General features: G+C 43.5%; 1 protein-coding gene across 1 annotated transcript in view; it reads left to right on the top strand.

Annotated features, from left to right (window-relative positions):
- The window catches only part of clcn5b (chloride channel, voltage-sensitive 5b), a 137,836-nt gene that overhangs the window by 6,877 nt on the left and 105,959 nt on the right, over nt 1-25,000 (top strand). Inside the window, exon 3 of the mRNA XM_063186673.1 lies at nt 22,645-22,790. Coding sequence (XP_063042743.1) covers nt 22,645-22,790 — 146 coding nt within the window. The remainder of the gene's footprint in view (nt 1-22,644; nt 22,791-25,000) is intronic.

Genomic DNA, 25,000 nt, shown 5'->3' with positions numbered 1-25,000 from the left:
GTTTGGGGTGTAAAACACGAGACAGAGAGAGCGCGGCAGAGAGGAAGAGAGAGAGAGAGACATGGAGTGCGTTCCGGTATGCGACCTTGCCTCCTCCACTTGCGCTTTTCTCCTTGTCCCGCCTCCTGGCCCCTCCTCCGTGGAGAAAACGATAAAGTTTCCCAGCTGTCAGCCTAGCCACAACAGCTTTTGAGGGACTGTTTTTCATTCACCATCCCAATTGCAAATGAGAAAAAGACTTTACAATTGAGCTTTTGCAAGATATTGAACTATAATGCTGTTGTCAGTGATTGTCATCACGACATATTACTTCCTGGTACGAGGAGAGAAGCAAGTGGAGGAGGCAATTGGAGGAGGCAAGGTCGCATATTGCAACGCACTCCTCCAGTACACACACATGGATTGAAAATTGAATTAAAAGGTTGCTGATGGATGATGAAGGAGGAGAGAGTGGAGCAGAAAGAAGGGAAGATGGATAGAGAGAAAAGAGGAGAGATGAAGAGAAAGTGAAAGACAACAAGTGTGGTTAAGCACATGCCAGGCTGCTGCAGATTCAAGGAGAGAGAGAGAGAGAGAGAGAGAGAGAGAGAGAGAGAGAGAGAGAGAGAGAGAGAGAGAGAGAGAGAGAGAGAGAGAGAGAGAGAGAGAGAGAGAGAGAGAGAGAGAGAGAGAGAAGAGAGAGAGAGAGGAGAGAGAGAGAGAGAGAGGAGAGAGAGAGAGAGAGGAGAGAGAGAGAGAGAGAGAGAGAGAGAGGAGAGAGAGAGAGAGAGAGAGAGAGAGAGAGAGAGAGAGAGAGAGAGAGATTAACCTGCTTCGACACAGACCCACATAGAGCCCAGTATCCACCAGTACCTCTTCCGTGCTGCTTTAATAACCTTTCCTTCCTCCTGTCTCCAGACTTGCCCTCCCTCTTGCCCTCCCTCTCTTTTCCCCTCTTACCCTCTGAGTTCTCTCTCTCTCTCTCTCTCTCTCTCTCTCTCCCTCTCTCTCTCTCTCTATTTTCTCCAACTTGCTGCTGATACAGTAATCGCTATAATTCCAGTGGAATGCTGCCACTAGGACTGTGTGTGTGTGTGTGTGTGTGTGTGTGTGTGTGTGTGTGTGTGTGTGCGTGTTCATGTGCGTGTGTGTGCTGTGAGTCACATCAGCGCTGGTTCCTCGTTCCTCCGTGCCTGTCCCGTCCAGTCCAGCGCGTGCCATTACTGTTTTAGATTAGATTACAAGTGGTGGTGGTGGTGGTGGTGGTGTGGCCACTTTGTTATCATGTGACCTCGGTCATCATGTCATGTGACCCCTGAGTGTTATCTACCTGGTCATGAGTCATAAGGTGTGACTGACCGACTGGCCAATCATACTGCATGAACCTGTGGGAGTCAGTCTGAGGTGATCTTACACATAAGTCATAAGTTCACTTCTTTTTGAAAATCTTGGAAACCAAGATGGTGGTTGGGCTACCGTAGAAGAATGAACTCGTAAGACTCTGTTGGAGTCAGTCTGAGGTGAAGTGAAAGCCGAAAGTCCAACTGGGGAACTCCAATGCACACAGCAAAATTGCATTTATGCCTCACCCGTGCAAGGGGGCAGCCCCCAATAAGCTTAGCGCCCGAACGGGAGCAGTGCGGCGGGACGGTACCATGCTCAGGGTAACCTCAGTCAGGAGGATGGATGAGAGCAACCTTTGGGCTACAAGTCTGACGCCCTAACCGCTTGCCCATTACTGCCCATGATCTAACCCAGTGGTTCTTAACTTGGGGTGCGGGCACCCCCTGGGGGTACGCCAGAGATCCACAGGGGGTCGCGGAGCCCTCTTGATTTTAAGGGGTTTCGTTTTAAATATATATAGCACATGTTGAATAAAAGACAAAGGATTTAACTAATAAATGCATAGACGCAACAAATTGTAAGTGCTACATTAAACATTTATTCTATATGTGACCAAAGACGAATTGAGGAATAAAATAACTAAAATAAGTTTTGGCAGGAAACGGAGGGCATCTTGTGACTCCGTCTCGTGCGGGCGCTCGCGTGGTTGGGTCACCAAAGCTTACAATAGTAAAAACATGGGTCCCTTAAGAAAAAGGTTGGGAACCACTGATCTAACCCATATGTTGTAAACAACTGGTCTTCATTTTGAAGATCTGGACCTGGGAAAGCGAGATGGGGGCAGCAATGGTGGTTGGGCTTCCGTAGAAGAATTGAACTTGTAAGAGCCCTAAATGTGGCCAGACAAAGAGATGCCAACTCCACAACAAAAGTGTTACGTTGTCATGAGTCAGAGGGGTGTGACTGTGGGTCAGTTGAAGTCAGTTGTGGCCCACTTGTGGCCCACCTGTGGCCTGGGTCTGGCGGAGACCAGGGCAAGGCCAGACGTGAGTCATTGTTGCATCATTGCGTCCTCGTAAAGATGTAAAGTATGTTGAGCACACTGCCATATTGGAGCCAGGACATTGCCGGCAGCCGTCAGAGTCAATGTGTGAATGCAAAGCACTTGAGTCAACTTTGTTGATGTGATATTGTGCTATGTAAATAAATATTGAAAATCGATTGCCACTATTAGAATATTCAAATAACATTCGAATATTATTTTCCCTGGCTGTAAACGGTGTGTGTGGGTGGGGCATTCTGAAACTTTGCGTGTTCAAAATGAAAGACGACCCATTCGTATTTGCTTAACAAATTCAGAAATTTGATGAAACTTTGTAATAATCTCCATTGTCACTGAGCACAGTAAGGGAGACCCATACAGAATGTTTATGTCGGGGTCTTCTGCATTTTTATGGCTGTGAATTTCTAGACAGACATTACAAATTTTCATATTCAAAAGGACAGTTCGAAATTAAACGTATGGGTTCACAGTGTTTGTAAGATATGGTGAGGAGGGGCAAGAAACTGGCAGCCAACTCTGTGAGATTTTTTTTTGACCGACAGCGGTTTCCAACAATCAGAGGTTGAGTTATGCGCAGTTACTTTCACTCAGTCAGGGGAAAACAAAAATTTAGAACCCATGTATATCGAATGTCGAGTCCCATCCCGAGGTAAAATAAGGTCAGGTGGAGCCAAAACTTTCTTGTACTGTACATGTACGGTAGGTAGTACCGGTAAATGAAATAACACGCACGGATGGTGATAAGACCATTTCCCAAGACACAGCCCCTTGTAGTGCTGCACACACACAGTATAATCTGGACAACCTGGTATGTGGGACTTTTAAAAGGTGTGGCCACCCCTCTCTATTTTAAGAAGATTTGGGCCAGACGAAGGCGGTATTTTTGGGCCTTGGGTAAATGCTTTTGTTCACTGCGGTGTGCAAGAGCAAGGGCACGAGATGTGGGTTAGGGCAAGGTGATCTTCGGGGACGGACATTCAGAGGTAGTGGTAGAGTCCTTCGCTTTAAAAAAAAAAAAAAACATCGCTAGAGCATTTTGGTCAGTGTGTGTGTGGACGGACCATAGACACAACGAGCGCGAGCCCTGCAGAAGTGGCAGTACACCAGCAGGACGATTTCAGTGAGTTTGAACGTGATTCAGATATTTTTGTTGGTCTTTTTGACTTTATTTATGATAGTACAGTGAAGATGGTGACAGGAAACGAGTGGGGGGAGAGAGAGATGGAGAAGGGCTGGCAAAGGACCCGGACCGGGAATAGAATCCGGGTCGGCCGCATGATAGTAGACAAGTGCCCTACCGCCACGGCAGGGCCTTGAACGTGTTTCTGATGGGCATACAGTATCTGCGAAGATATCAGTCCTCTGGCTGCTTTCTACTTTCTGTTGTGTTACTGAGTCTGTGTAATGCTGTGTTTTGTTGTAGTCTGGATTTTCTGTCCTGTAGGCTATTGCAAGTAAATAATACATGACTTCAGTGTAATGTGACATGTAATGTGATGTACTGTAATATCGGGCAGAAAAAGGTTACAGATTATTTTTTTGCCATAATCAGCCACCCCTGTTGTAACAACATTAGGAACTTTGTTAGTCACTGAACATTCTCGCTGTACCCTGATGTCCTTTATGTTTGTGTACATTAAAGGGACAATGTGCAGGAAATGGTCAAAAAAGGTACCGCAACTATGCTGCTCATTAAAACTGGGCTGCCTATTGCCAAATGTGATCTTTATATAAGTTTACTAAGTAATAAACAAATATTTTCTAGTATGGTCCAAGTAGAGTCATTTTTGCTGCTAAAAATGGCTATTTCTGGAAATTCAAAATGGCGGACCATGGAGAAGATCCCCCTTTTCATGTATGAAAAGTGCAATTTTTCCAGTCATAATGAATACTTAGAATTTGATGGTGGTGGTAAGTATTCATGAAAAAGGTAACATTAGTGAATGGGCAGCATTAATTCTGGAAATAAACAACTAAAAATCTCACACAGTGTCCCTTTAAAGAGACTTGTACAGTTACTGTAAAGACGCATAAAAGTCAGTAATCTTCATGTTGAACATTGTAACTGTACCTGGATGTCTTATACAGGCTGCCCTACAAAGGCAAAGTGCAGTAACTACGCCAACATTGTCACTGAGAAAAATGCCGCCTAAGCCTTGGTATTAGGCTGGATATTGTAGTTATTGCAAATATGACAGCAATATCTCTAGAACGGGACACATTTGGACCATAACCGCAGAGATACACCAGCGGCGACGCGATTCAAGCGACAGAGTGTAGCAGCAAGCGATACGAGAGATTGAGGAGACTAGAGTATGTCCGTACAGGCAGAAGGCAAAGCATTCAAGCATTCCCATTGGCTGTGGTCACTGACCTCTATACAGTCATTGGCTGTCGCGGCTTTTCGCCGAACCGCGTCATAGAAAGTTGAAAAGATTTCAACTTCAAATTGTCGCGCTCGTCGCGCAAATCGCTCTAGTCTCCAGAATCGCTTTTGTCTCTCGACTCAATGCAAAGTCAATTACTTCCGTCGCTCGACTCGCTCAGATCGCCGCTGGTGTATCTCTGCGGTAAGGCTTTGTCATAAGATGAAGTAGGTGTAATGAAGGCCTTTTTCAGTCTAAACTCAAGTTTGACAAAATATATTGTATATTGTAACTGCACTCTGCTTTTGTATGGCATACGAGATGGGGCAGGTCCACTAGCGTACCGTACCTACTAAAAGGACTTGGCTGTTTTTCAATTGGTGCCTTGAAGAAAGCGAAAGTGAATGCGAAAGCCCAATTGGGAAACTCCAACTCTCACTGGCATTGTGACACAGCACTCCACAGCACACAGTGCTCATGGCACCTGACAAAATTGCATTTATGCCTCCCCTGTGCAAGGCAGCCCCCAGTGGCGTGCAGTGCAGCCCCCAATGGCAGCTCCCAAGGGAGCAGTGTGGTAAGACATTTCCATGCTCAGGGTACCTCAGTCATGGAGGAGGATGGGGGAGAGCACTGGTTAATTACCCCCCCACACCCGCCCCCCCCGCTTACCCATGACTCGGGGTTCTGTCTGTGGCTGGTGGTGTCTCTTTGACTGGCGACGCCATCCATGTACTCCACCCAAAGATTTTGGCTCCGCACATGCTCTGGCAAAAGCCTCAAGCTCGGTTCTCTCAGTGTTTCGCCAATCAGCAAACAGTTGAGAGTGGTGACGTAGAACTCACCCGCGAGCTCTGTTACTGATTGGTTAAGGTAACTATATTCACACTTTCGTTTTGTTATTTGTATGCTTTTGCGACGCTATAATGTAACAGGCATGCTAATAAAGCACAATATGGGTTTTAATTTGAGTTTGGAACTTCAGTTTATTTAAATGATAGAGTAAGATCAGACCATCTCCCATCGTCCACGGAGACGAATTCCTCATGGCTTTTGCCAGACTGATTGACTGAGTCAACAGTCGGCTATTTGCCCAGAATAGATGTCTCTGCCTGTGGAAACTTTCCCAATATTAGAAAGTACAGGACCCTCAGCCAGAACCCTTGAGATCCTGACGCACATCCTCCGCCTCTCCGTCATGTTTGACTTGCTGTTGGTAGAACCATGCTGTTGGTAGAACCAACGCTACAGTTGTTGCTGTTTTATCTCTGGTGGATATACCCCTTCTCTGTGGAAAGCTGAAAGCTCACAGCAGGACCCGAGTCGGACAGAAATTGTAACGACATTTTTGGGGGAAAGCAGGAGAGCGACGTCTATTACTCCCTTGTAGGATCCAAAGAGGCAAGTTAATGCAGCGAGGAACATGATTCTGAAAAAACGAAAAGGGACATGTTCAAGGATAGGTAAGGTATTCATGTCTGTTTGTAGATAAACTTAACTGAACTCATCGTGATTGTAGTGAATGTGTGGATGCCTAGAATGCTGTGCAGTGAGCACTGTGTCACAATGACAGTGGTAGTTTCCCAGGTGGGCTTTCACTTCATATGCTGTGGTCACTGGACATTGGCTGGCTCTTATAGTTAAGGATAGACCGGTATTGGTATCGGGCCGATATTTGCATTTTTTAAGTGTATCGGTATCGGCCAATTCGCGTTTGGTTTTGCTCGATACGCAATATTTATTATTTTATGTCATTCGGGTTTTTTTAAAAGCACCAAGACACTTCATTTTTTTATTACTTGATTGTTAGACATTAATTCATTGTTAGAGTGGGTGTTTAAATGTTACACGTTCTAATTCAATTTGATAATGTTAAAGGAATGTTTATTTTTAACTTGAGACCTGGAATATTTGTCATTTTTTAACCTTTTTTTTTTAACCCATATCGGCCCCAAATATCGGGTATCGGAAATCGGGTATCGGCCAAGGGTGATGAAAAAAAATCGGTATCGCATCGGCCATTAAAAAACCTGTATCGGTCGACCCCTAATTCAGATAGAGGTGGAAGGTTGTGCACATCCAAGGTTGTTAAGGAGCAGGACAAAGACTGATCCAGGTTTTTGAGGGAGAGGTCCGCACACTTTGTCATGGAATGAAACACACAGAAACGGATTTCAAGTGTGCGGACCTCTCACTCAAAAACCTGCATAAACATTTACAGATATGTTCAATATTCCAGCATTTGGTTGAGGACCTGAGGTCTGAGTGGGTCGCTTAGTCTCCACATCCTTGTCTTTGTTAGGCATTAATATGTCAATGACATTTTAGTAGTTAACACACATCAAGGTGGTGCAACCACAGCTAATGCCACTATAATTAAAAAAAAAACACTTTTTAGTGTATCATCTAAGCATTATCTAAGTGGATTATCTAGTGGATTATCTAAGCATATTCATTGCAGTAATTACCAATTAATAATTAATTTATCAGCATTAGCTGTGGTTGTACGATCTGAAGTATAGGCCCCAAACAATGTCAATAGCGATCATGGCATACTCGCTGTCTTGCTAACAGTAAGTTACCGTAATCAGCTATGAGCTATCCGCTGTCTTGCTAACAGTAAGTTACCGTTATCAGCTATGAGCTATCCGCTGTCTTGCTAACAGTAATTTACCGTTATCAGCTATGAGCTATCCGCTGTCTTTCTAACAGTAAGTTACTGTTATCAGCTATGAGCTATCCGCTGTCTTGCCGCTCACTCATGTCCGGTTGCGACACACTTCGCTGGAACTGGCCATACGTATGATGCCTCTAGGCAGATGTCCACTGCTGTGTTTGCAGTGTGTGTGTGTGTGTGTGTGTGTGTGTGTGTGTGTGTGTGTGTGTACTGCGTGTGTGTGTGTTTGTGTGTACTGCGTGTGTGTGTGTGTTTGCTTTGCCCTTGCTTTTCCTCTTTTGCCACAGTCATTTCTAGTAATGCTCTAGTTTGCTTCTGGGATAGCGCGTCCACCTCAAGTTCCTTGGAAGACCTGTAGGTCAGAACTTTCATCTCTCTCTCTCTCTCTCTCTCTCTCTATCTATCTCTCTCTCTCTCTCTCCGTTCCCCTCTCTTTCTCTCCGTTCCCCTCTCTTTCTCAGGCATATGCTCAACCACACCTCTTGTGTCTCACCTCTCACTTGCTCTTCATCTCACCCCATACTCTTCTCTCCCTCTCTCTCTCTCGCTCTCTCGCTCTCTCGCTCTCTCGCTCTCTCACTCTCTCTCTCTCGCTCTCTCTCATAAAGGCCCATGTGGTTTTGCAACACCCAGTCAAACTGGACGCAGCATTGTGCTGACCCCATCCTGTTCATGAGCCTGCTTCTGCCTGAGTCAGGATCCTAAGACCAAAAGAATAAACTTCACTAAACACTAAACTTTCCCATTAGAGGCTGAGGGACCACGTGTTTCTCGTCAGGCGAGATTAGAATAACTTTACTAGGAATTGGAGCTCAGCGGATGTGGTGGGTACTTCTCTTGGAATATAAGAGGTTCCTGTTTGAGGGTTTTTGGCTGTGTTGCAAGACCTTTTTAGGAATAGAAGTCAGCAGACAATGTGTTCAGTACTGTCTCTGTCAGTTATCTATCTATCTATCTATCTATCTATCTATCTATCTATCTATCTATCTCTCTATCTATCTATCTATCTATCTATCTATCTCTCTCTCTCTCTCTCTCTCTCTCTCTCTCTCTCTCTCTCTCTCTCTCTCTCTATCTATCTATCTATCTATCTATCTATCTATCTATCTATCTATCTTCTCCATCTGTCTCGCTTTCTCTCTCTCTCTCCCTCCCTCCCTAGCCGTCTGTCTGTCTGTCTAAGAACCATTGTACTGAGTCAGGTGCAGTCCAGGACGGTAGACAATGGAAATCAAGTTTGTCCACTTCAGAAATACTAAGCCAGAGATGAGCTCTCGCCGCTCAAATACTTTCTTTGTTTTTTGTGTTTTTTTTTTGTTTTGTTTTTTCATCGTGGAGCAAGCGTCTAAGGTGCATCTTCTTCAGAGTCCTGGTGTCACTGCACAGGGAAGTTTAGTGTTTTTGAAGTGGACCGGACCGGCTTGTTTGCGATTGTCAACTGATGTCATGTGTCTTAAGGGCCGTACACACACGTCGCTGCTAGTTACTCGCTCAGCGAATGAACTCAATAGAATGTCAATGTGTTCCAGCGAGACTCGCAGGCGAGTACTGTACAAGCAATGCGATGTGGGCGGATCCCGAGTTGAAAATATTTTATCTTCGAGCGAGGCGAGTAAGCGAGTAACCAATTGGAAGGCAGAGTTCGGTACTTCTCGCCTGTTCATTGGCAGTTAAAGCCGCTGGAACTTTCAGCGAACGTTCCATGAAACAAAGGCGAGTAGGCGAGCAAGCGAGAAGCTAGCAAATAGCAGCGATGTGTGTGTACGGCCCTTTAGTCCACTCACTGGGGTCCGAAAGGCCTCTTCTGATGGATGAAGACTTAGATTACAGGCCAAACATCATTGTGGAAGTTAAAACCTCCCTAACCTATCAGATGTCAGTATTTCCCCTCCACACACCCGAAAGCCACATGCTGATTGGCTGGCATTGTTTATGGGTCAGGACGGGTCACACCCCTTTGTTTATTCCTGTCCACATACAGTGCAGCCCAATCTCTTATGCTACTCCAGGGGTTCCCAAACTTTGCCATGGCAAGGCCCCCCATATGCCGGCAGATTCCAGCCAAGGCCCCCCTTACATGGATCGTGCCACACTATTTTTGTGCATAACCTTTCAGTCTAGCTCTGTTATTCAGTGTAATGTTCAGAAATTCAATATAATGCGGTTCTTAACTAATGGAACTATGGTTAAGCTTATGGTTTGGTTTATTTGTGTGTACATTAGTTATTTAATTCATTGAAAGATTTAATTTGTTATGCTGCTATGCTTTTCCTTCCAACCTGTCGAGGCCCGCTTAGCACCTCCTCGCGGCCCCCCAGGGGTCCCCGCCCCCCACTTTGAAAACCACTGTGCTAGTCATTTTCTGTTTATTTGTAGTGTAAACACGGACATCGGGTGGATAGCGGGCTGAGCATGACGACTTGCAGACACTGAAACCCTACCTCGCGCTCCACATCAACAAACACATTTTTTACTTTTGTAAACATAGACATTGAGTACACAGCTGGGTGTAATATGACATCCTCTCTGGCTGTTCCTACAAACAGTCAAAAACAGGCGTAGAATATTGGGAGTGCATGCTAACTCTGACTACTGTGTGTTGACACTACGTAGAGATGCAAATTATCGATCAACTCATTAATTGTGAGTTGATTGCTCTTATCATTACTTATGATTAATTGATAAGCGTCGTTTTTTCCCTATGTTTTCCCCAAAAAACTGTAAGATCTAACATTTTTAATTGAGATAAAATGGTCAATTTAAATTAATTTATATTTATATTCTTTAATCCAAACGTGATTGAATGTTTCCCACTCTTCACACCCCTCTTCACATGCCCATTTCACCTGGGTCTCTCGCCAGTCAAGGTGACGATTAATTGCGTTTGCGATTGATTAATTATTGACATCCCGAGTGGACATATTTCTCATGTTTGTGTCCTCTAGAATGCTTGCTGAATTGTACTTGGTCAGTGTTTCCAAGAATAGTTTATGTATTGTTGTGGTATAATAATATGACAGTCAAACTCAGACCAACACACGCACACGCACACGCACACGCACGCACACAATCTGTAATGGGGAGTGTGATCTGTGTTTCCAGGTCAGTGTAACTCGGCCTTGGTGTACCCACAGGAAGTGAGGTCGTCTGATAGTGAGTTCAAAGTTCAGGTTTCCATAGCATCGGTTATACGTGGGTGACCTCTCAGAAGCAGAGGTCTTTTCCCATGAACACCCACACACCACACACACACACACACACACACACACACACACACACACACACACACACACACACACACACACACACACACACACACACACAGAGTAAACATTGCAGTTGCTCACACATGACACTTGTAAGTTACATGTTGAGAGACAGTGTTTCAGAAATTAAAGGCACACTTACTGTAAATGGACACACACACACACACACACACACACACACACACACACACACACACACACACACACACACACACACACACACACACACACACACACACACACACACACACACACACACACACACACACAGGTCCATTATTGCTGGTTTGCTTTGGGCAATGATACTATGCTCCCTTTTCTTCATCACCATGTCGACCTCATTTGTCATAGTGTTACACTTTGTGATATTGAAATAAATAATATGACATTTATGACTTTTTACATTTAGATTTATAGTTCAGTCGAGATCACTTCGATCTTTCATTTAATTCATAATTGTGAAGTGTTTACATGACGTTTTCAAAGCGGAATTAAGTTTTATTCCGAATGAAAGTGAGTTAAACGTAGCCATGGTGTGTCATCCGAGCTTCATACCGGGCTGTTTCCTAGTGTGGGTCTCGTCTGGCATCGCAGACTTTGCTGTCAGAAAAGGGGAAATGGAATAAGATCCACTTGGAATAGCAATGGAGGGATTTTCCCCTAGAGATTTTGTTCAGAGATGTTGTGTTGTTTTTTCACAGTTTTTCTTTCTTTCTTTCTTTCTTTCTTTCTTTCTTTCTTTCTTTCTTTCTTTCTTTCTTTCTTTCTTTCTTTCTTTCTTTCTTTCTTTCTTTCTTTTTCACCTTTCCTCTCTTTTCTGCCTTTTCTCTTCTCTCTCTTTTCTTCTCTTCTGCTTTTTCTTCTCTCTCTTGTTTTGTCATCCTCTAGTAGTCAAACACCTCCTGAGTGTTAAGGATTAACAGCTCCTGCTGACGTCTGTAGTCCTCTCCAGAACATTCTATTCTCATCTCTCATTCTCTCCTGCTTTCTCTCTCATACCCTCTCTTTTTCTTTCTCACTTCTCCACTTTTTTCTCTTTATCTCTCTCTCCCTGTCTCCATCTTTGTCTCAGTTTTTCTGTCTCTTTCCCTCTCGTCTTGTTTTTGTTATCTCTCTCCCTATTTTGCTCTCTCTCTCTCTCTTTCCTTATTTCTCTCTCTCTCTCTTTCCTTATTTCTATCTCTCTCTCTCTTTCCTTATTTCTCTCTCTCTCTCTCTGCTTCTCTCTCTCTGCTCCCCTCTCTCCTGCATTCTGTTTGTTCTCCCTTATTTTGTCATTTGAAGTCAAACAACCACTACAGTTTTGGTTTTGAATTTGAGCTATTTCTTCCTCTTTTTTTGTAGTACCATGTGAATGTCGTTTAAGGACACATTCTCTGTAAAAAAAGAAAAAAAAAGAAAGAATTTTTGATGTTTGCTTTTGAGTTTTGTTGGCCAAACATTCCATCTCACTATCACATATGTTGTTCAAATGTTCAAATATGAAGTTCAAAGTTCTTTTTTTTTTTTTTTTTTACTCCGAATCGCTCCTTTTAACATGCATTACTGCACCAGTGCACCACACTGTTATGAATGGGCAACGATCCCATGCTGCCCTTAGGTTCGAATCCAGCCTGGGCCATTTCCCAACCTTACCCCTACTGTCTCTGTCTTCAATATCTCTGTCACAATGAAGACAAAGAGCCCTAAAAAATATGTTTAAAAAAATCTGTAATTCACCAATTCATGGCCATAACCTGCGCTTGATCTGCCGGTTAATGTATGTGTTATGTCATTCGTCAGCCTCTCAAAGTGCACCTACTGTTTATCGATTAACAAAAAGAGTATGACGCCTCAGCACTTAAACTGTTTATTGTGCCCCATGTCCGGTCATCCATTATGCCTTCAGCGGTTTTTAGCCCACAAACACCATTAACTACCATGTGAGAATGAAGACTGACTTTGACCCTTAGTGATAAAAGAACACTACCAACAGAGTCAAACTCTTCTGTCAGTCTTTAGATCTTCAACACCCAGTTGTCCAGTTAGCTATTCACAGAGGTGGACAAACTGGATTGAGTCAGAGGAGCACTTACGAAATCCCCCATATAGATGAATGAGTGCAATTTCGTAACGGCAGTATGGCGGTTGTGTGCAAATATCCCGCCTGTTTCGCTGCCAACAGCCAATCATTATGCCGAACTCAACGGACAGTGTTCCAATCATCTTGCAGCTTCAAGTTCCACTGTTGCTCTTGCGCCGTTATGGAAGTACTGCTGTCAAAATACTGATTGAGGGCCCTGCTGTGGCCAACCGGTAGGGCACTCCTCTGCCATGCGGCTAACCCGGGTTTGATTCCCGGCCCGGGTCATTTGCAGACCCCTCCCCATCTCTCTCCCCATTCGCTTCCTGTCCAGCTCTCTTATTATCCGTCGTAAAAGACCAAAAAAAAATACTGATTGAGAAAAGAAGCTTTGAAAGCTTTATTTTGACTCACAAGATGCAACTACACATTTTTTCACAGCGGTTTTAACTATATGACTTTGGCAACGGTTAGGTATCCGGCAGTCCTAAACGTAGAGTAGAGTAGAGTAGAGTAGAGTAACTTTATTGATCCCCAGGGGGAAATTCAGGTTGCGTTGCACCATTCATTTCCAGAAGGTTTGGTGTCAGGAATCGAAATTCTGTAGCTCCCTGAATGCGATTCAGTGATTTGTTAGCACTTTCTGAGCACCGAGTCCAGTTTGACCTGTCTGGCCTACAGACCAGGCCAGGCCCAGAGTCAGAACTTACGACTAGTTTTACTTGTTTAACTTCTGTCCAGTCCAGTTAGGAAGTGAAAAGCGATGGTCCTGTCTCAATTTGGTAACTCCTCTCGCTCTACTGATTCTCCCTACATGCAGGGCCGGATTAAGGCAATGTGATGCCCCTGGGCACTAAACCTCAAGCGCCCGCACAGACGCACACGCATGCACCTTGCGCGTGCCTTCAGTAACCCATAGCATGTAGCCCTAAGCATAAGCAAAAGTACACATAAACAGTGTCTTTTTTCCATGCATATTGAAATGTCTTATTCAAAATAGCCTATGCGATAGGCCTATGCAATACATGAGTGTCTCAATAAAAAAATGTAATGCAGCCATACTCAATTATTTCCCTATTCAAGTGTATCCATTTAAACAGGATCCAGCATATTCAAATGTGTATTCAAAATGTTTTTATTGATCCTTAGAAATGTGCAGGAATCACTGTGGGGCATCTAAAATAGGCCTACTGGCAAGTCCACAATATTTAAGTTTGTGGAGTTCACAGTTAGGAGGTTATGGTCACAGCTGTAAACTAGGCTACTTGTAATTGTGATGAAGGAGGTTGTAATTGTGACTTCAGTTGTGGTTTCTATACAGTTAACAAAAAAACCCAACAACACTCCCCTTAGAAACGTAGGCTATGACTGCATGCAACATAATGGCAAATCATAGCTAATCATGGGCTACACTAACACATGGGAAATAGCTAACTAGACACTGTAGGCCTACATGAAATTACTAAATAGAGACACCATGTAGCCTACTCATACGTGGTATAGCCTACACAGACTACGGTAATAGACACCAACCTGCTGATTAGAAGCTCTCGTTTCACACGGCAGGAATTTATCAATTGTAGGCTATAAGTTAACATGCGAGTATAGCGCGGCAAGCGCATTAAGACGCAATTAAACAAAACGTCGGCGAAATCTGGACATTAATTATAACCTCCTACAACCTAATATTAAACAGGTCACACACAACCAAGAAATATCCAAGACATACAGTTTCTGAGCACACCAAAACGCCGAACAGCACGTCCACAAGGAGTTCCTTCCTGATCTCTTCCTCTCCATCATCCAGTGCATGAAATCCTCAGCCTCGCACTCCAATTATCTACACAAGTCTAGTCACAAGGCAAAACACCTGAGGTCTTTCTCTTGTTAAACTGTTCTCTTCACACAACTGATGTCTGTCCATTTTTCTTTTCTACAACCGCGGGCTTTTTAACCCATAGAGGTCTAATTGCCCTTGAGAGGGCAATTTGACATGTCTCCAAAAACAAATCTGTAACTCTGTGAGTTTTTGTCATTGAAACACATACGTTACACCATTAGAAACCTCAGACCTTCCAGATTTCAAATATATATATATTAAATAAATTATATAGCTGGCCCAATTTAAAGAAAGTGAAAAGAAATCTTCGCATATTCTGTACTCTCTGCCTGTAGCAGCCACACCTATAGCTATTCACATGTAAAGTACCGGTGCTTGAGTGGCTATTCAGAGGTGACAACACGCCCCTTTCAGGTAGGGTAAACACAGCAGACGTAGAGTGACAGGGGGGTTGGGGCTATCAGAGCACATGGGGATTGACAGGGGGGTGTGGGCCATTAGAGGTTTGTTCACACCTATCTCATTAGTATTCAAATGAGACAGGCAGTGGCAGTGACATAGTCATTCTTTTTTTGCATTTTGTATGAAAACAACAAAACATTTCTAAATGCCCTTTTCACTTTTATGCTGCCAACACATTTGTTTACAAGATTCAAACTTCAAAAGTCTTGGCTAGATATATTTATTGTGTGTTTTCTTGAACTTTTTGAAGACCTCTGAAACCTGTTTTTTTGTACAGTTGTGTTTATACTCAATTTAAATAAAACATGTTTGTATGACATCCAATTTTTTTTCAGATTATTTCTTGTCAGGCTTTTCACAATACAACCATATATTCCACTTTTGCATAGATGCTAACTGTTAGTTGAAAATACTTGAAAATGTCAGGGTGGTGCAAGCAGCCTAAAAGCCTCTGAAAGGCCTCAGACCTCAGAGGGTTAAAAACATGATACATTTCACAACAGGTGGACCGGCTCAACTGACGGGTTGAGGGAGGGGGGTTGATTGTCACAGGACACTATTGCTCAGAATGATGATATCGTTGCTCGTATGACATTATGTTTTAATAGTGAATTTTATATGAATACGGTATATAACAGTGTCTTGTTTAACAATTTTAAGTCTACAAACATTAATTAAAAACAAAAAAACGTTTCTTCTCCTGTGATGCCCCCCACCAACTGGGAATGCTTGATGCCCCTGGGCACTGTGCCGTGTGCCCATATGGTTAATCCGGCCATGTATACATGGCACAGACAGAGATGGTTGCTGTGTTGTTAGAAACCATCTCTGGCACAGAGCACTGTTAACCTTTTAAAAGTGTGGGTTTTTGAACATTCTTCAAAAAGAATGTGTTCTAAAAACTTATACACCGATCCGAGGAAATAACCAAAGTAGAACGGCCGCCATTACTGAAGTGCATCCTGAAGCAAACTCGCTTCTCGCATCGGTGTATAACGATACAAGATTCTAAAATTCCAAATTATCAGAATTCTGTAGAACTTTCATTTTCCAAACATTCTCGTCACACTGGTGTCACAATGCACCTGGAATCACTTTGTTACGTCCTGTTCGGTACTGTTTGGGGGTTGATTGTGTGTTGGGCAACAGTGCATTAGTTATGCTCCTGCAGGGCATGTTTTTGCCATTTTCAATTTCAGCTATGCCTCCTGTTGGAGATGCAGTGTGTGTGTGTGGTGTGTGTGTGTGTGTGTGTGTGTGTGTGTGTGTGTGTGTGTGTGTGTGTGTGTGTGTGTGTGTGTGTGTGTGTGTGTGTGTGTGTGTGTGTGTGTGTGTGTGTGTGTGTGTGTGTGTGTGTGTGTGTGTGTGTGTGTGTGTGTCTGAGAGAGAGACTGTATGAGACTGCGTGTGTGTGTGAGTGTGTACGCACTGTACTGTAATTCAACCTGTCGGAGATGCTGTGTGTGTGTGTGTGTGTGTGTGTGTGTGTGTGTGTGTGTGTGTGTGTGTACGTTCTTGTTCTTTTATATCCACTCTTGTAGTTCCGCATCAAAGCTTCAAAGCTGTTGCTGTTGGTTCCCGCTGCTTTCCCTGAAGTTCCCAGAGAGAATTCAGGCTTTTCATCTAAGTGGTGCAGGGAATTATTTAACCAGACAACCACTCACGCTGTGCTCACACAAACACACTTGCTCTCACTTTCTATTGCTCTCTCTCGCTTTCTCTCTCTCTCTCTCTCTCTCTCTCTCTCTCTCTCTCTCTCTCTCTCCCTCTCTCTCAGTTTCACACACACACACACACACACACACACACACACACACACACACACACACACACACACACACACACACACACACACACACACACACACACACACACACACACACACACTTCCTCAGGCCAAGATTCAATTTTGGAGGTCCATGTAACTGAATAATCTCTGTCATGTAGTCATATACCAAGGGGATGAAGCTAAAACTCCAACCCCAGTGCAGACAGACATTAACCTGGTTCTGTCTGAGCAAATCTACAAATTAGAGTCAGCTGATGGTAATGAATGACTGGGCTGGAGCTAAAATATGGCACTGGAGTTGAGTGTGTGTGCATCTGAGGACAGGTAGGGGATATGACTGGGCTGGAGCTAAAGCATGGCACTGGATACAGTATGCCTCTGAGGACAGGTAGGGGATATGACTGGGCTGGAGCTAAAGCATGGCACTGGATTCGATGGATTCTGTATTGTATTTTATTGTATTGTGTTTTAAATTGTGTACTCAGATCACTGGATTCTGACTGTAATTGGTATCTTGTCTGACTAAGCATCACTGTATCACATGTTGGTACAATGGTGTAGTACAGTTAATGATATTTTTATCTGGCACTGAAGTGAAGTTCTCCCGCTCATCAAAGACTTCCAGAGATGTTAATGTGTGGGGGATTAACCCATTGATGCTGGATGCTGCGTTCAGGGTCCATGACATCTGAGGTTTTTTTTAATTAAAAATGTGGGTATGTTAGAGCTGAATGAACACATTCTAATGCAAGATGACGTTCTTAGCTTCTTAGGGTGCGTGGGTGCGTGTGTGTGTGTGTGCGTGCGTTACATTACGTCGTTAATCACAGATAATCATCCATCAAACCAAGTGTGTGGGAGGCTGTGGAAGAGTATTGTGGACAATAACTTTCCTTATCAGTGTACCACAGAGAGACACACTCATTCACCATTTTACATTGTACCGCTGCTGCTGCTGCTGAAAGTCATTTTTGAGAATCAGGACAATGTCTCACTATCCAATTCGAACTTTCAAATAAATGTTATATTTTTGGAGCCCATGCCCAGTGTGCAGACCACTTCATCACACTGTCTATCGCTTTTCTCTGGCACCTGGATCATTGTTTTGTGGATGTGCGCACCCCAACCTCCAAACGCCATTCAAACTTTTAAAACCTTTTTTGCCCCATCTCTCAGATCATTAAGCTTTTTTTTTGTCATTTAACATTTATTAAATCAGCAAAGATTCCCATCAAGAAACGATATATTTTCTCCCAGGGGGTCCTGACCAACCAAAGCAGGAGTCAATAAAGCCTCAGAATACACAAAAGACAAGACAGGACAAAACTGCACAACAGACAGATAATCACACACACTGGAACACACTACGATGGCTGAGATGCAAAGCTAACACAGCTAAAAACAGACAGCAATGAAGAAATGGGTTTAAAGACTCGCATTACTCAGACAAGATGTAGATGTAAGAGTTTTTGGTCTTTTAGTCCTAAATTGTGTGACAGGACAGTTAAAGGTTGACCGGAAGCGCCCGGGGCCCAGCCGACTGAGCCACGTCTGGGCCAGTATGTTGTATATATATTTTTTAAGGTTTAGCAGGCTTGTACTTTGAACTGTGGGTAGTGACGCGGTTTGTGTTCTCCTGGGCCCATCTGTGAATATAGAGCAGTTCATGATTTGTGCTAACTTGCTCAAAGTCTCCCCCTGCTGGCTGATTTAAACAATGACGTTTTCCTCATCGGAGCAGTCTTGACTTCCTCTAACATTGTACTCGTCTTGGAAAGACAGGCAACCCTGCAAAACAATCAATCTAGATTCTACACCATCTTGGTTATGCTAGATTATCTTATATTAGCAGACGGCGTATACATTTTTTCCCCCTTATTTTTTTTTATTTATATAATGCCAATAGTTAATGATAAATATGTAGTATGCAATACTTTGTTTACGTATAATGCTCTCTCTCTCTCCCCCTCTCTCTCTCTCTCTCTCTCTCTCTCTCGCTCTCTCTCTCTCTCTTCCCCCCCCCCCCCCCCTCTCTCTCTCTCTCTCTCTCTCTGATTGTACTGTTATCAGGTTGTTACACTTGATTATTGTTTTATGGGCCAAATTTAGCAGTGCCACTGCACTAAACAGACTGGTTCTGCATAACAAGGATAGTTTGGCGTGATTTATATGGTAGCGTGCAGTTTGTCACTGGACTGGCTGGCCGGGAGGATTGTGAGTTTACTCTGTGTTTGCATAACTATATTTCCTCATAGTTTAAGTTTTGCATGGTGGTGTGTGTGCGTGTGTGCGTGTGTGCGTGTGTGCGTGTGTGCGTGTGTGCGTGTGTGTGTGTGTGTGTGTGTTTGTGTGTGTGTGTGTGTGTGTGTGTGTGTGTGTGTGTGTGTGTGTGTGTGTGTGTGTGTGTGTGTGTGTGTGTGTGTGTGTGTGTGTGTGTGTGTGTGTGTGTGTGTGTGTGTGTGTGTGTGTGTGTGTGGCGGTGTGTGTGTGTGCGTGCAGCAGTGTATCAGAACAACACATAACTTACAAGGCCAAATGCCAGGTCTGCATATTTTCTCAAAACAGAGATGACATTATTACAACAGCCCATATTATCTCTTCCTGACTAAACCTCTTGCTTTTGGATAAACAAAGTTGTGGCCACGTCACTGGGCTATTTTTTCTCCTTTCAGTTTTTGCGTTTAGTTATCCCTGAAATGTTGTTGGAAAAGAGAACAAAAGTATTGGCCTTTGCGTACCGTTACTAACTAATTTATTGAGTTCCATTAACTATTGACCTGTGTTTTCCCCCATTTTTATAAAAAGTCCATTCTGTCTGCGAATTACAACACTAGTGGTATGATATTACAAAGTTGAAACCCTGTAATGTCACACCACTAATGTTGTAATTGCATCTGTAAGAGTACTTCTACTTGAGCTGTTGTGTAAATCCTTATCCTTTTCCTTAACTTTGTTTGACTCATATCTGTTCTCCCATGTCTCCCATATCTGTTTGACCCATATCTGCTCTCTCTCTCTCTCTCTCTCTCTCTCTCTCTCTCTCTCTCTCTCTCTCTCTCTCTCTCTCTCTCTCTCTCTCTCTCTCTGGCACCTTGTCATTTTCACGGCTGCTGATAGCCAGCGGGACTTCTTTATCAAATAACACTTTTGTTTTATACCCGTTAAGATCTGTATTGAAACCCTTTTTTAACACGTTATGAGCACATTTATAAGTAAGGGTTAACTTTCGGCGAGTCGGTCGCTTTGTGGAATAGCAGCACGACAGAGAGAATCTTTAGACCCCGACGCGGAGCGGAAGTGCTGCTATTCCACAAAGCGACCGACTCGCCGAAAGTTAACCCGCTTATTATATGGATATACTTAAATGATTCACACATGGCGGGGACATTTCTTTAGGCCTTTTTAATGTTAAGATTGTTGCTGCGCAAAACAAAACAGTGCCGTTGTGGAACACCGCTAGGAAACAGCTAGGTAGCCAGGACAACAGGTGTTGTCTATCACAGCAGCTGATTAGAGTCTTGTTGAAAAGTCGCTTTAGCAGTGAAAAGTCTTGTTGCCATTGACAGCGGTCTGTTATAGACCAACCCGTCCGTTATCGAAAAATAACAGACGTGCGAACGTTGGGGAGCCCCGTTGAAATGAATGGAGCATTCGACCGATGACGTCACACCATATAATAACAGCTTATAATGCGCATTATAATCATAGTGCATTATGACTACACTCATAACGCTTCATGATGGAGTATATCAACAGTTATGAATAACTATAAATCTAGCTTATAATGAATTGTAAATCTTAGGGTGTTTTGAGTGCTCATTATAACTATGATGTGCATTATGAGTTGTTATAAATGTGCTCATAATGCGCTATAGATATGAGCTTCATAGAAAGTGTTACCGAAATTTTCACCAATGTTCGGCGGTCCACACACACACACACACACACAGATGTTGTTTTGATTTTTATAAAATAATTTCAAGGGCCCACTTGGAATACCTTCAGGGCCCACAGTTTGAGAATGACTGGGCTATTGGATAGTGCTGTGTCATGTTTAGCTTTACCGATTAGTCATGCTAAGCTGTTGAAAAGTGCCCTGTCATGATTGTGGTGAAGCCTTGCAATCAGACCCTTCTGTTTCCCTTAGGGCTGTGTGAGAAGAACAATGGTTTTATTCTGCTCATTCCTCACTCCCACACTCTTTTATCCATTTATTCTTTATTCTGTCCATATTTCTGTCTCCTTTATTTAGTCCGTTGACTTCATTCTTTTCCATCTGTTCCGCTGACTATTTCCTTTGTGTTGCTATTTCTGTCAATTTCTTTTATTCCATCTTCTATTCTATTCTTCTTATCTCTCTCTCTGTCTCTCTCTCTCTCTCTATCAGAAATTATCTTCTTTCTCTCTTCTTCTTCCTGTTTCTCTGTTCTTGTTTCTCGCCATTCTCTGTGCATCTCTCTCTCTCTCTCTCTCTCTCTCTCTCTCTCTCTCTCTCTGTCTCTGAGGCTATGAGAGAGTTTAGTTTCCTGTCTCATGCAGATGTTTCAGTTTATTGTCTTATCAAGACTGTTCAACTCCTGAGAACAACCCACTGTTTTCCTGCACACTGCGTGTGTGTGTGTGTGTGTGTGTGTGCGTGTGTGTGTGTGTGTGTGTGTGTGTGTGTGTGTGTGTGGTGTGTGTGTGTGTGTGTGTGTGTGTGTGTGTGTGTGTGTGTGTGTGTGTGTGTGTGTGTGTGTGTGTGTGTGTGTGTGTGTGTGTGTGTCGTGTCCGTGTCTGCATTATTTGAGTTGGAGCGTGTGTGTGTGAGTTACGTGAGAATACATACATTTATGGGTTTACATTCGTTCGTGCGCGCGTGTGTTCCTTCTTTGTTCAACTGACCTCCCAATGTAGTCGTCCTGTTTGTCCTATACTTCAAAAAACCCTATAGTTTCCAAAGGGAAACATGCAGTTATCACAATAACCAACTTCCGAGAATACCAGCTTCTAATTTCCCATAGCATTATTAAGCCCATGTCCGTCTCCAGAATGTACACAACAGCAATTCAGCTTATCTTCTCATAACCCCTCCACACTCTGACAATGGGGTGTTTCTGTGAGCCTTGGGCAGTGTCCAAGCTTTCATGCAGTGATCCATTTTCCCAACATAATACCCTGTCGTGTCGTCGGCACATTAGTATATGTACGTGTACAAATGTAGGCTACATGCGTTTTTATGCCAGTGGGCAAATGCACAAACTGATCCAAAGACAATATGTGGTAAAGTCATGCAGTCATAATATTGGTATATGGTGCTTTCATCATATTAACATTAACAGTCATGCCAAGCCAAGATGGACCTGATTTTTAAATCTCTGTCCTCCTGTTCCGTTTGTCCCTCCTAGTCACCAGTAGCGGCGGCGTGACTAATGGCCATGCCAAGCTGAGATGGACCTGATTTTAAATCTCTGTCCTTCTGTTCCGTTTGTCCCTCCTAGTGACCACTAGTGGCGTGCTGACTAATGGCCATGCCAAGCTGAGATGGACCTGATTTTAAATCTCTTTTCTCCTGTTCCGTTTGTCCCTCCTAGTCACCAGTAGTGGCGGGGTTATAAACAGCCATACCTAGCTGAGATGGACCTGATCACTTTAATCTTTAAATCTCTTTTCTCCTGTTCCGTTTGTCCCTCCTAGTGACCAGTAGCGGCGGCGTGACTAACGGCCATGCCAAGCTAATGGACCTATCAGGCAAAGCCATCCAAGCCTAGTTTTTAAATCTCTTTTTTTTTCTCCTGTTCCGTTTGTCCCTCCTAGTGACCAGTAGCGGCGGCGTGACTAACGGCCATGCCAAGCTGATGGACCTATTAGACGAGGCCGTGCCCGGGGTGGGCACCTACGAGGACTTCAACACCATCGACTGGGTGCGCGAGAAGAGCAAAGACCGAGATCGCCACAGGGAGGTGAGCAGGATATATTTTTACACGCCTTTGTTTTACTGACCAGGGGCCTATACTAAGAAGCTGGTTCAGGAGTAAAGCAGGTTAAGTTAAGAGGTAAATCATCTAATAGAAGAGTAGGGCTGGGACGATTAATCAACTAATCGTGACTAATCGACTATGAAAACTAGTCGGCATGAGTTTTCATAGTCGACTAATCGTTTCGTTTAATTCAGTGCTTTTTTAGTTACTTTTCTAATGCTTTATTACTTTATTGAAACCTAAAATGGCACTGCACGTATGAATTGAACGTTGTATCTCGGAGTAAATAAGCTAATATCATGATTTAAAGCTCATTGGGAGCTCAGGGACCTAATTTTAACTGTTTCTTTATTTTTCCCAAATTTTCTTGAAGATTTAAGTGCTAGAGTACTTGAAAAATTAATCGTTTGCCTATTTGACTATTCGAAAAAAATAGTTGATAGATTAATCGGGAGAAAAATAATTGTTTAGGACAGCCCTATAGAAGAGCTTGGAGTCCTCATTTTTCGTAATGAGGACTGCAGGCTCTTCTAGTAGATCAGTGGTGCTCAAACTGTGGTACGTGTACCACTGGTGGTACTTGAGACATCTCTGGTGGTACTTGGAAGAATTCATTTTTTTGTGCATTGATTTGAAGGCTGATCAAGTTGTTGCAGTCAAAAATGTCTCTTTGGTCTCACATTTTGTAATATTGAACTGTATTAATATGAAAACACAATGCAGAATAATACTAGGCAAGCAAGACATTTAAAAACAAACTTGCACTGAATGTGACCGTAGCTGTTGATGCCGTTATGAACCTCTCCTGTATTGACTGGCAAAAGTGAACGGAAGGCCTTTGACGTGATACTCTAATGTTGGTTGTCAAGGTGGTACTCGGAGAGCTCAATATTTTCTCAGGTGGTACTTTAACACAAAAAGTTTGAGAACCACTGCGTTAGATGATTTACCTCTTAACTTAACCTGGTTCACTCCTGAACCAGCTTCTTAGAGTGCATCCCAATATGTGACCTTGCCTCCTCCACTTGCCTCCTCCACTTGCTTCTTGTCATGATGACATCACTGACAACAGCATTATATTTCAATATCTTGCAAAAGCTCAATTGTAAAGTCTTTTTGTCATTTGCAATTGGGATGGTGAATGAAAAACAGTCCCTCAAAAGTTGTTGTGGCGAGGCTGACAGCTGGGAAACTTTATCGTTTTCTCCACGGAGGAGGGGCCAGGAGGAGGGACGAGGAGACAAGCACAAGTGGAGGAGGCAAGGACACATATTGGGATGCACCCTTAGTATACCCCTCTGGTTCGGCCTTGCTGTGGCTCAAGCGATGAGGCATTGCACTGCTGCACAGGCAACCCGGGTTCGGTTCCGGTGTCCTGTCTATATGAGCGACCCGTCGAGATGTGATTCTCTAGGCTACTGAGCATGCGCACGCATGCGCACACCCTCGCGGTGGTTTTCGCGGGTGATTGCCCATCGAATTGTGAGACCGCAAGTTATGATACAGGATCCCCTGAGACTGTCAACTTTAGTGACTCAAACTGTAGCCTATGTCATCCTGAGGTTACCACCAGTCATCCATAGTCTAGGTAGCCTATAGCCTGTCCACCGACTGTCATGGACTGAAAGTTACGATATATCCCCTGGGGGGAAAACGGGAAATAGCGTGGATCATCCAGCAGATCATTGGAAAATCTGCGAAATAGCGTGGCCTCGTACATTTGCTACTTTGTTGCCTAACCGTAATCGCTCACACACTCAGCCTCGAACATTGTAACATCGACCAGAAAATACTATTTATGTAGAAAATTATTATGTAGACTATTTATGTAGAAAAAATCGCCACCTCTAATTGAGCTGACAAAATGCTCCCTCCACCCTTTTCACTCAAGTATTTGCATCGACTGCATTGTAAAATGCCTGAACATGGTAAGAAATGCACTGGCGTGGGGATGTTATGAAATTATGATTCCGGTCATTAAAAGACAGACATCTGCCAAAACAAAGCCACAATACGCTATCTGATATCTGGGAATATCTAAACCGCGCTTGTTTATCCCCATAGCACATGATTTCATGTGACAATTTGCCTTGCGAGCCCACGTCGCATTGAAACCAAACCAACAGCAAATGACTACATTAAACAACCCGTAGCCAGGCCCTGATCCCAAACACTTTCTCCAGTATTTGCGC

Source organism: Engraulis encrasicolus, chromosome 21 (genome assembly GCF_034702125.1).
Source record: "Engraulis encrasicolus isolate BLACKSEA-1 chromosome 21, IST_EnEncr_1.0, whole genome shotgun sequence".
NCBI lineage: Eukaryota > Metazoa > Chordata > Actinopteri > Clupeiformes > Engraulidae > Engraulis > Engraulis encrasicolus.
The sequence above is the reverse complement of the archived record's forward strand: the minus strand, read 5'-3'. Positions and strand labels throughout refer to the sequence as shown.